The sequence below is a fragment of the Carassius gibelio genome, chromosome B5, assembly GCF_023724105.1.
Source record: "Carassius gibelio isolate Cgi1373 ecotype wild population from Czech Republic chromosome B5, carGib1.2-hapl.c, whole genome shotgun sequence".
Classification (NCBI taxonomy): Eukaryota; Metazoa; Chordata; class Actinopteri; order Cypriniformes; family Cyprinidae; genus Carassius; species Carassius gibelio.
Window position 1 is genome coordinate 34,080,729 of NC_068400.1, and position 10,828 is coordinate 34,091,556.

Sequence of the window (10,828 nt, forward strand, 5' to 3'; positions counted from 1 at the left end):
AGTATTACTATGCCAACATTTAGATCTTAATTAAACACAATGTGAAGATGAAATGATTCGTTTTGAAAATTTGGTTTTAAAATAGTTTTAAAATTTGACCCAGTATAAAAAGTAACACCTACTGACTAACTAGTTACTCAACGTAGTATCAACTCTTCTCTAAACACATCGCTCTCAGAGCAAAGAAGGGACACAAATTATTATTTCTTAAAATATATTTAAAATATTCTTTCTTTCCATTACAATTTTGGGTAAAACATCACTGGGTAAAAAGGACATTACAATTTAGGTCAATTTACGAGCATTTGGAGGAAGACGAAAACAACAAAAACATTTTCTTGACGGTTTATTACCCGCGTGTAAGTTTAAGTGCGGCCGCAAGATGGAGACATTTAAAAAACAAAACACTGAAGGGAAACGCGGTAGTCAAATAAGGAAATGACGTGAGGTGTGCAGTGTTTCTAGTTTGGGAAGCCAGGGAGCTGGAAAAGCTTTCATGGGGCAGTTCTGCTACAGTTGTTCAGTTGTGACATGACCGATAGTAAGAAACGACAGTCAGCGAGGGCACGAAAGCAAAGGTACGTCAGTCTTCACTGTCTGAATTACTGTTAGGATATAAAGAGGTCAGAGAGAGGCAGTGGAAGCGTGTGATTTCCATCTGCTCGTGTGTCAACACGTGGAACTTTTTGTCACCACCAAATATAGCCGAGAGACAAGACACCATTAACCTCAGCACGGTAGCAGGAACACGTGTAAGAACTTTTTGCTCCAAGAAAATCCATCAAGTAATGCGAATGAAAGTTAACAGATGCAACTTTACCACAGTACTTTTTCCAAAAACTTTTACTTTGTACATAAACCTATTTTTTAATCTATCCAACAGACTAAAATATTAGTGGGTGTGGATTTTGATATGCATGGTATGATGTCCTATATTTATCCATGATTGTATTTTGTTAGCAGACCACATGTAGAGTCATTTGTCTGTCAGTCTGCTGTCAAGTGATTCTTCCTGACAGCTGAGCTTCAACAGCAGAGCTGCATTTGGATCCAGGTGTCTGAAAATGACACGTGCTTCAGCTCTTTAGTTCTCATTCCAGCCTAACTATTTGGCTCTTGAACATTTCATTGAAATTATATATGACGTTTATGTTAATATGATATAAAACGGTCTGTATTGTGCAAAAGCACTGTACGGAAACTTTACTAATAGCAGTTTATTATAACTATTTCATAATAATGCAACAGATTCATTGTATGAGATATAATTGCATTTTACACTGCACAGAAGCTTCACCTGAAGCAACGGAAAGATGCATTTATACAGACTTTTAATGCAGCAGAGACAGCATAAATACATTTACACAGAAACTACAATTGTAGAAAAATGTTTATGAAATAGTTTTAAATTTTAAGCAATGTATATAGAAACATTAAATAGAATTGAGAGTCTACCTGTAATATATAGTCTTACGTAAATGCAAATATGATAAAACTTTATTAAATTACTTTCTCCTTCAGATCTGTGGTAAAACGAACTAATTTTGATCTCTGTGGTCAGGAGTTGCACAAAGATGGAAGACCGTTTGATAGGAGACCAGACAACCTTTTACTCAAAGGCAGAACACTATTGGAAGGAAGTCCCGCCCACTGTGGATGGAATGCTGGGGGGTTATGGCAGCATTTCTAACATCGACATTAATGGCTCCAAAAAGTTTCTTCAAAAATTCCTTGGGGTGAGTAGTTCTAAAGTAATACTTCAATTCTGCAAGCACAAAGTAAATTGATCAAAAGTCAAGAAAATAAAGACGTTTATAAAGTTACAAAAGGTTTATATTTCAAATACTTTTCGGACTATAAGTCGCACCTGAGTATAAGTCGCATCAGTCCAAATATACGTCATGATTAGGAAAAAACATATAAGTCTCACCGGACTATGAGTCGCATTTATTTAGAACCAAGAGAAAACATTACCATCTACAGCCGCGAGAGGGCGCTCTATAACAGTATTATAGTTTTTACTGCATCTTTATATATATTTGTGTGTGTGTGTGTGTGTGTGACTATATTATCAAACATATGAGACATTACCAAATGTTTGAGCGTTAGTGTAAATATCTTTCGCAAGTCTACTATTCTGAAGTCTTATGAACTGATTATTTAAAGCAATATTATGAAACCGACGAACCTTTCCTTTAGATACTCAACTTTCACGTAACCACAAATGCAAGTTACTGAGAAACACACAATCACTAGGTTTTCTGTTTAACTCTAAGGAAGGCCAGGGTAAGACTGGGACAGGCTGTGCTCTGGACTGTGGCGCAGGAATCGGCCGTATCACCAAGCGCCTGCTGCTGCCCCTCTTCCGTACAGTGGACCTAGTGGACGTGACACAGGAGTTTCTGGATAAAGCTCGTTCCTACCTGGGTGAGGAGGCCAAGCGAGTGGAGAACTACTTCTGCTGTGGCCTACAAGACTTTCAGCCCCAGCCAGAACGCTACGATGTCATATGGATCCAGTGGGTGATTGGTAAGACATACATTTCATATTTCACTACATTATCTATTTAAATATTCAATTATCTAACTGATATTTCTATTTTCTTTCACTACGTAATCTATGGCCAAATGTATCTTCTATTATATTTTGCAAACACAAATCACTCCATGTGTCTCTAGGTCACTTGACCGATGACCACCTGGTGGAATTCCTGAGGCGTTGCCGGAGTGGTCTGCGTCCAAATGGCCTGATTGTGGTGAAGGATAATGTTGCGTTTGAAGGTATCATACCTGATGATGTAGACAGCAGTGTGTGTCGGGACCTGAATGTACTGCATCGCCTAGTATCCCAGGCCGGACTTAACATCATCTGTGAGGAGCAGCAGCAGAACTTCCCTGAGGAAATCTATCAGGTCCACACTCTAGCACTCAGATAGCTGTGAGCACTGAACGAGGAGGTTTTATGTGTTTGTTCAGAAGCCAATCATGTGAGAACAAGTTCAGATCAATGTTAGTTACACAAGAAGCTACGTGTTACTGCCAATGTGATCACTGTTTTAAACAAAAAAGGCACAAGTCTTGAAGGTGACATTGGGATTTTAAGCAGGGGAGTTTTACTTGACCTCTAGAGTTTTCTAATATAAACAGCTAGGGTTCATCGGTATTATGAATCTGAATGCAAAAGTGGCAAATGGTAGCTTTCCAGATATCTAAACAGTTTTACACTCCAGTTGATCCTCAGTTTGAAGTGTACAAGGTAGAAACAATCATGAAAAAATTTAAACCACGCTGCACTGCTTTGTTTTTATGAATGGGTGTGCTGAAGACTTGAAAGGACAGTTGATCCAAAAATGAAAACGGTCATTCACCCTCATGTTGTTCCAAACCTGTATTACATATTTTCCTCTAGTGGACAGAAAATATGATGTTTTTGGAAATGTCTGGGTTTTTGGTCAGTGGTCACCAAATCTGTGTGCTCATCAACATTCTTCAAAATGTTGTTTATTGTGTTCTATAAAGTCATGCAGGTTTAAAATGACATGATTGTGAGATTTGATGACAGAATTGTCATTTTGGGGTGAACTTTCCTATTTAAGATTGTTTGATCAGAGTTCAATTATGTGTCTGTGGCACTGAATGGTGTGTGTAAAACATTTTACTAACTTGTATGGCAGTTTGAATCTATATTAGTTAATGTTACATGTGTGAATTTACAGCTGTTGACAGAAAACGCTTATCTGAACCATATGCTGTATTTTGCCTTGAATAAACTAATATTTTGAAGCAGTGTTTGTATGGCAGTGTTATTGTGTAGAACAATGGTTCTTACATTGTTTTGCTTGAAGATCACTTGTTGTCCAACACAATATTCATGTCCCCCGTACATGCTATATTTGTAAGATAATCACATTATATCTGCTGTAATTATGAAAAAGCTGCTTGTTTTCAAACTTTTTATTGATATATTTAATGACTTTAGTACTATTGTTTCAGAAAAAAAGTTATCCATCTTGAAATTTTAATATATTAATGTTTTAGAAATGTAAATGCTTAAAGCCATCCCATAACAGTATGTGGAGGTCCTCTGGATTGAAAACCACTAATGCAGAATATACAGAATATAGAAGTGAGATGGATATGGACATATAGTTTGGTCACTATTTATTTTATGAAAAAAAAAAAAGAACAACTTTGGTTTCAAGTCTTTGTCCTTTAGTTTTATACAACACAACTGGAAAAATGGAAGCAGCAACTACCTACTTAAAAGCTAATATCTAATCAAATTCCTGGTTTAGTGTGTGTTCATATTAACTTTAGTTACACTTACAGATCACAGCTGTATTGTCAAAGGCATTGGGGAACAACTCGGAAGAAGAAAGTGGTCAGACCCCAACACTTAACATCATTTAATCTCAGTGCAGACTCACTTTCACACATGAGGCTGTTGGATATTAAGGCTATATGTTTAATAGAGAGATCAGGACCAGGTTTCACTTTGAAAGCGTTTTGCTTTCTCCATGGCATCCAGCATCTCCTGTGCCTGGTTTTCTGACATGCCACCCTCTTTCTGGAATACTTCTTTCAGTGCGTCACACACGCTCGCAGGCATCTGCTTGGCATTCCTGGGTGAAGAGGGCAGGGCAGCTCATTTTTATAATGCTCCTCATATTTACAGTACTGTCATATTGCCCTTTAACCAACTATACACGTAAGGGTTTGACATTTGCTTGCTAACAACTGAAACGTTTTAGTAGTTTATTGTTGAATGCCTAACTTGATGATAAAAAGACTTACCCTGCTATGTAAAAGAATGCATTCTTCTTTGCTATCAGATCCCATAAAAGTTTGCTTTGTTCCTTCACACGATGCTGAACGTAGATTTTTTCCTCCTGTAAATGAATCATGTTAAAACATTTTCAGGGAAGTGTTCTTGGGACATCCCCAGCACTGCACATTTTAGATCTTTGGCTTGTTGGACAAACCTAAGCAGTATTCTTAAGGTTGTCTGACCTGGTCTCTGGAGAAGGCTGTGACAAGGATCATCTGGCCCGCCTGCACCTTCTCCTCCCATTCTGATCCACAGTAGAAGTCTTTTGATTCAGACCGACAGCCAAAGAATAGCACATTAGCTGAAAAAGGAGACGAGACTTCAGTTAGGATGTATTATCACTTAACTGTTCTGTGTCATGACACCGTTCAGTCACTACTTCTGTATTATCATACTGTATTATAAAGCTAGAATGAAAACAAATAGGCCCATGTCTTGATTATTGCCATTCTAAACAAATAATGCAGAATATATCAGATCTTAAGAGGAAAAGGCTCAAAAGTTTGATCACTTTCAATTTTGTTAATTTCTGAAAAACTGCAAAATCCTGGAAAAATCACCCATCTTCCCCTGAGCAGCCCTCTCCTGTATGGCAGATCTGAAGGGAGCCACACCAGTTCCTGGTCCCACCATTATAACAGGGGTGTCCGGGTCCTGAGGGAAACTCAAACTTCCCTTCTTCACCCACAGTGGTACGCAAACATCTCCTAAACAGCATGCAGAACACCAATAAAATGGAATGTACAGATTTCACTTAATTTATTGGTCTGAGGACATTACTTTCTTTCAGTTTGATCAGACCAACCTTTAGAGGGGTCTAGAGATGCCAGCCAGGAAGAGCAGAGGCCTTTACGTGGCTTAAAAAGCATGCTTTTATATTTCACCACAGCAACCAAAATCTGGATGCGGTTAGGGTGTTGCTGCGGCAGAAAAGGTAAAATCAGAAAGAGATATTTATAGAAATATTATATTTACACCACTGTTCAAACATTTAGGGTTGATAATGTTTTGGAAAAAAAGTATCTTATATTTTCTGTTTTTATATATTGTAAAATATATTCCTGTGAAAACAAAGCAGAATTTTCAGCAGCCACTGCAGTCTTCAGTGTCAGATAATCCTTTCAGAAATCATTCTAATAAGCTAATTTGGTGCTTAAAAACACAAAACTGCTGCTCAATATTTTTGTGAAAACAACAATTCTTCTTTTTCAGAATTCTTTGATGAATAATCTGAAGTTCAAAATAATTTATTTGAATTTTGTAACATTACAAATGTCTTTACTGTCACTTTTGATCAATTTAATGCATTCTTACTAAATAAAAATACTTATAATTAATTTATAAAAACAAACGATCTTACTAACCCCAAACATATGAACAGCAGTCTGTATAAATGTTTAACAAATATATCTGCAAATAAATATTACTGGCAAACGATTAATCACATTTAAGATAAAAGTTCTTGTTTGCATAATATATGTCTTGTGTATATTTATAAATCCACACACATACAGTATATCTACTGAAAATATCTATATTTATATTCATATAATTTATATTATAAATGAATATATTTAATATATAAACAACATATTTTTCTGAAATACATGCATGTGTGTATTTATATATAGATAATAAATATGCAGAGCACACATACATATATTATGTAAACAAAATATTTTATTTCGGATGTGATTAATCGCGATTAATCACTTGACTCTTGACAGAGAATATATATATATATATATATATATATATATATATATATAGAGAGAGAGAGAGAGAGAGAGATATACATAAAAAAAATTTACCAAGAGAGAAGAGGCAATAGAGAAGGAGCGAGGCTGAATTTCTGGAAAAAGATCCAACAAGTAGTCAATGCTCAACTGGGCTGTAGTGTGAGGGAAGTCTGCCAGTACCTGAGGTCACATTAGAAAGGGATTACACCACTTTTTTACACATATAATAATAATCTTAAATAATTTGTTGGAACACAGCTCTTTCAAACTCCAGATGACAACAGAAGTCTGTATATGAGTCTACAGGCATCTCAAAAGAAAAGAGAGTTGTATTTAACATCAAGTGATCTCTGACCTCCAGGGCTGTTCGACGGGGTCGGTTGCAGTAGGAGTGAAGAGCATCCTGACCCTGAGCGGAACTGAACTCCAAAAGTTTATCACGCTCCAGCTCATTAGTGGCAAAAGTTGCCAACACCTCAAAGAAGGAACGGCGTGGAACAGCAGAAATGTCCAGGAACTGTTCCACCAGAAAGCGAACGGAGCAGGGCTGAGGAAGACGAGCAGGGACTGCTACTGCATGAAGGAGAGGAACACAGAGTTTAAAAGGGAAGACTTACTTTCTGTTCAGAGAAATTCTGACATGTGGGTTTGGAACAACATGACAGAATGTTCATTTCTTTTTAGGGTGTCAAGTCTCACCCGTGCTGCTGTCAGTGGGAGTTAGTGTGAAGTATCTCTCTGGCTCAAGTTTCAATAGTTGACAGAACTGCTCTACATCCTCTGCAGCATTACAGGGTCTCATCATTACAACATCTCCTGCACTGTACCTGTCAGAGACAGACAAAAACCTTTTAATACTATTTTGTGATGACATTTAATCTGTATGATTTGACTTGAAATATCTCATTATGCTCACTGTATGTTGGAGCCGGTGATATCGAACTCGATATGCCTGACATCCTGGAAGTGTGAAGGATGAGTCACTCTCTGATTGAACACAAGTGGAGCTGGGAAAGGCTGCAGAGGGGTGGGAGGGGTCTGGAGATGCTCGGTCTGCTTGTCTGGGACTTCATCTAGGAAGTGGAAAACGTATCGGGGTGGAAGTCTGAAAAAGATAGATTATCCGTAATTATATGAATTGTTATCTATTTGAGTTCATTCTTTTAATAAAACATTATTTGTAGATTAGTTGACAGACTTACTTGTCTTCCTCACGGAGTGGAGCGAGGCCAGCTGGAGGAGGGTAGAGAGACAGGGTTTTCTGCCAGAACGAAATCAACCAGGGGTCAATCACACCATCTGGCCTGAGGAGTAATTAAAAGACATTGATACATCAGCTATACATGTAACACATATATTCATTATACTTTTTTCAGGATACTTTGATGAATAAAAGCAGTGTATTTGCAAAATAAGAACAGTGTTTGTTCAAAATAGAAATTCTGTGTTACAGATGTACACTACTTTTCAAAAGTTTGGGGTTTGAACAGCACATGTTGATATCTGTGTTTAAACTAAACTCATTTAAGCTTTGTCAGTTTAGAGCAAACCCGCGCCTCAGAACACACGCAAATATAAGCGTTTTCTGAAGTATTGTGTTTAAATGGACAAATTCCCACAAAAATTATGTCAAAATGCCCGTTTTGTTAGGCCTAAGTATCCTACAGCAGACATAGCCGGCTGAACGGAGGCCCACTCTATCAGTGCATTCTCTTAAAGTGACAGTTTTTATATTAATCGAACAGCAACAACAAAGAAATCACTCACTGCTCTTGATTGAAAAGCTTTTGTAACTTTAATAAAGAACAATCTTTAATTTATACAGTCAACTATGCGATGCTGTTTTACATTTGATTAATTTATTACATTTCTGTACCTAAAAACTAATGCTAGAGCTCCCCCCCAAAAAAAATCACTGTTTATTTTATTTTTATCTTTCCTATGTATTTGTGCTGTTGCTCATAGTTAGATTGATTTTTTTTTTGTTTCTCCATAAACATAGCACATACCGAAACCGTGACTCTATAACTGTGAAACAAACCGAACCATGAAAAAGCTGAACCGTTCCATATAACGTTTTATATATATATATATATATATATATATATATATATATATATATATATATAAGCATTTTCCCCCAAATTAACACTTGTTTATTAGTGTTAACCATGGGAGCCTATTGAATGTGGTTGCTAACCTCTTACAATGCCTAATTATGACAAGACTTACTTCCACATATTTTGAATTATAAGTGAAGAATAAACATAGACATTTAGTCAATATGTGAAGGGAATCTCTGCTCACCCCAGATCATGTTGATCATCAGCCAGTCCAACAGGCACCAGCATATTAGCACCCAGCAGAAGCAAACGCTTATGGAGCTTCTTAGCAACAAAGTTAAACCTGAATAGAGGCCCAAAACGGTCTTAGCGTTGTTTGTTGTGTAACATACAAACACCAGTGACATCAGTTCTAAAAGATTAATTATCCTTTCAGATTAATTGAAATGGAAAAAAAAATGTGCAGATACAAAAAAAAAAAACACATCCAAGGAAAAAGAAAGGCTTTGTAAGCAGCACATCTGCTCAGTCATCATACTTTGGATACGAGGAGTCTCCAAGGCCCAGCACAGCACAGTCAAGACGACAAAGAGAGTCAGCAGGCAAAGACTTCCTGAACAGGAATCTCCAGAATTTCTACACAAAGCAAATATAATATTTAAATATATGGAATGTATTATGTAATATGAAAGTCTGATGGCTAAATTCTGTTGTTTATAGTCTTACCTTCATATTGTCTGGAGGATCCCCTTGCCCTGTGGTGGCACAGACAAACACTACCAGAGACTCTGAGATCAGGTTCGCCTAACGAGTAGACATATTCAACCCAAAAATGAAAATTCTCTCATTAAGCACTCACCCTCATGTTATTCAAAACCTGTAAGACCTTTGTTCATTTTTGGAACACAAAATTAAGATATTTGTTGATGAAATCCAAGAGCTCTCTGACCCACAAAAAGTATTCTTGTAACTTTGTAAAATTACAGTTGAACCACTGGTGTCACATTGACGTTTCTGGACCTGGGAACATTTCAGTTGCTTTCAATGGAAGGTCAGAGATCACTCAAATTTCATAAAAAAATATCTGCATTTGTATTAGTTTGTGTAAACTATACCTTTAACAGAGCAAAAGAGCTTATGAGTTTTAGCATTACTGTTAACCAATAAACCCCACACCCCAACACAGTGCAGATATTCGCATGTCTGTATAGGACTGCAGACTAAATAGGCATCGTGCACTGACCACATTATAACTGTCCAGAGCTTCCACTCGGACTCTCATCCGCCTCCTCTGCGCCTGGCGGCCGATCCGCTCCGCGGTGTCCTGCGCTGAGCCCGTCTGACTCCCGTACAGAACCAGCAGAGCGTGCGCGCTCATGTTCTCACTGGAATCAGACAACTGATCAGAGGAGCAAATACATGTTTTTTTTTTTACAATGTATATATATATATATATTTTTTTTCTTTCTTTTTTTGAACACAGAACAAATAACATACATAGTACAGAGCATAGGACAGTCAGTGTAATATAAAATGACATTAATTACAGAGTTACAGGGGATCTAAAGAAAATTTCATAATATTTTAAATATGTTAATGACTTTTAGTTTTTACATGCAGCAATGTTTAGTGTGGGTTCTTGGGCAATCAACGTCAGCTAAAAACAGTACACTATAAAATACAATACTGAACAGAACTTTTTATGAGACTGTATCAATAGTTAGTTGTAGAACAGACGAATGTAAAGGCATGTCAGTGGCAGCTATGAGTCGCCCACCGTCTACGTGACGATTCTCATGCAAAACCCTGCATGATCCAGTGATCTACGATACAGAAAATATTGTATAGTCTAAGACATCGAGTGGCTTACCTACAGATATAAGCACTTTAAGTGATACCCTGACTTTCGTCTGGATAATGTAGAACTTATGTAAAAAATATATATAATAATAACGTAGAACAGACTTCAGCGGGACATCTGCATGTTGTCATCATGGAGCGCTTTACGGCAGAGCTCAGGTTCCATTCGGTCCGACGTCAGTTTACGACAGTTGTGCAATTCACTCACGACGCTGCAACCATAGACAGTAAAAGAAGGCTGCAACCATCTTTCTTTTACTGTCTATGGCAACCATAGACAAGTGAAGCATAGTATTTTAGACTAATTTGTATATAAACTATAAATATAAACACGGACAC

General features: G+C 37.2%; 2 protein-coding genes across 7 annotated transcripts; one reads left to right on the forward strand and one right to left on the reverse strand.

Moving 5' to 3' along the window:
- The first annotated feature begins 424 nt into the window (after nt 1-424).
- Nucleotides 425-3,785, forward strand: ntmt1 (N-terminal Xaa-Pro-Lys N-methyltransferase 1). 2 transcript variants are annotated; one of them, XM_052556293.1, is made up of 4 exons: nt 425-578; nt 1,562-1,736; nt 2,277-2,529; nt 2,679-3,785. In XM_052556293.1, the coding sequence occupies exons 1-4, from the start codon at nt 532-534 to the stop codon at nt 2,933-2,935; spliced, it is 732 nt and encodes a 243-aa protein (XP_052412253.1). In that variant the 5' UTR covers nt 425-531; the 3' UTR covers nt 2,936-3,785. The 2 variants fall into 2 exon arrangements, with proteins under 2 accessions (XP_052412253.1, XP_052412254.1); XM_052556294.1 differs by having other exon boundaries at nt 446-578; nt 1,522-1,736.
- A 358-nt stretch (nt 3,786-4,143) lies between these two features.
- Nucleotides 4,144-10,703, reverse strand: ndor1 (NADPH dependent diflavin oxidoreductase 1). Of its 5 annotated transcripts, none has more exons than XM_052556286.1 (15): nt 10,595-10,703; nt 9,873-10,014; nt 9,356-9,433; nt 9,168-9,265; nt 8,874-8,972; nt 7,769-7,870; nt 7,483-7,671; nt 7,266-7,393; nt 6,922-7,139; nt 6,639-6,746; nt 5,633-5,747; nt 5,388-5,534; nt 5,010-5,128; nt 4,794-4,888; nt 4,144-4,621 (listed from the first exon to the last, which is right to left on the reverse strand). In XM_052556286.1, exons 2-15 carry the CDS (start codon nt 10,005-10,007, stop codon nt 4,477-4,479), a joined length of 1,776 nt encoding a protein of 591 aa, XP_052412246.1. In that variant the 5' UTR covers nt 10,008-10,014; nt 10,595-10,703; the 3' UTR covers nt 4,144-4,476. The 5 variants fall into 5 exon arrangements, with proteins under 5 accessions (XP_052412246.1, XP_052412249.1, XP_052412245.1 ...); XM_052556289.1 differs by having other exon boundaries at nt 6,922-7,136; nt 10,500-10,658; XM_052556285.1 differs by having other exon boundaries at nt 10,500-10,657.
- Between the last annotated feature and the right edge of the window lie 125 nt (nt 10,704-10,828).

What these genes read in the sequence shown, in the direction of transcription:
- ntmt1 (XM_052556293.1), top strand. Translation starts at nt 532, where the DNA reads ATGACCGATAGTAAGAAACGACAGTCAGCGAGGGCACGAAAGCAAAG. An exon ending in TTCTTCAAAAATTCCTTGGG is followed by an intron (nt 1,737 to 2,276) that starts GTGAGTAGTTCT and finishes TTTAACTCTAAG; the next exon opens with GAAGGCCAGGGTAAGACTGG. An exon ending in ATGGATCCAGTGGGTGATTG is followed by an intron (nt 2,530 to 2,678) that starts GTAAGACATACA and finishes ATGTGTCTCTAG; the next exon opens with GTCACTTGACCGATGACCAC.
- ndor1 (XM_052556286.1), bottom strand. Translation starts at nt 10,007, where the DNA reads ATGAGCGCGCACGCTCTGCTGGTTCTGTACGGGAGTCAGACGGGCTCA. An exon ending in ATCCTCCAGACAATATGAAG is followed by an intron (nt 9,266 to 9,355) that starts GTAAGACTATAA and finishes TGCTTTGTGTAG; the next exon opens with AAATTCTGGAGATTCCTGTT. An exon ending in CCACTCCGTGAGGAAGACAA is followed by an intron (nt 7,672 to 7,768) that starts GTAAGTCTGTCA and finishes TATCTTTTTCAG; the next exon opens with ACTTCCACCCCGATACGTTT.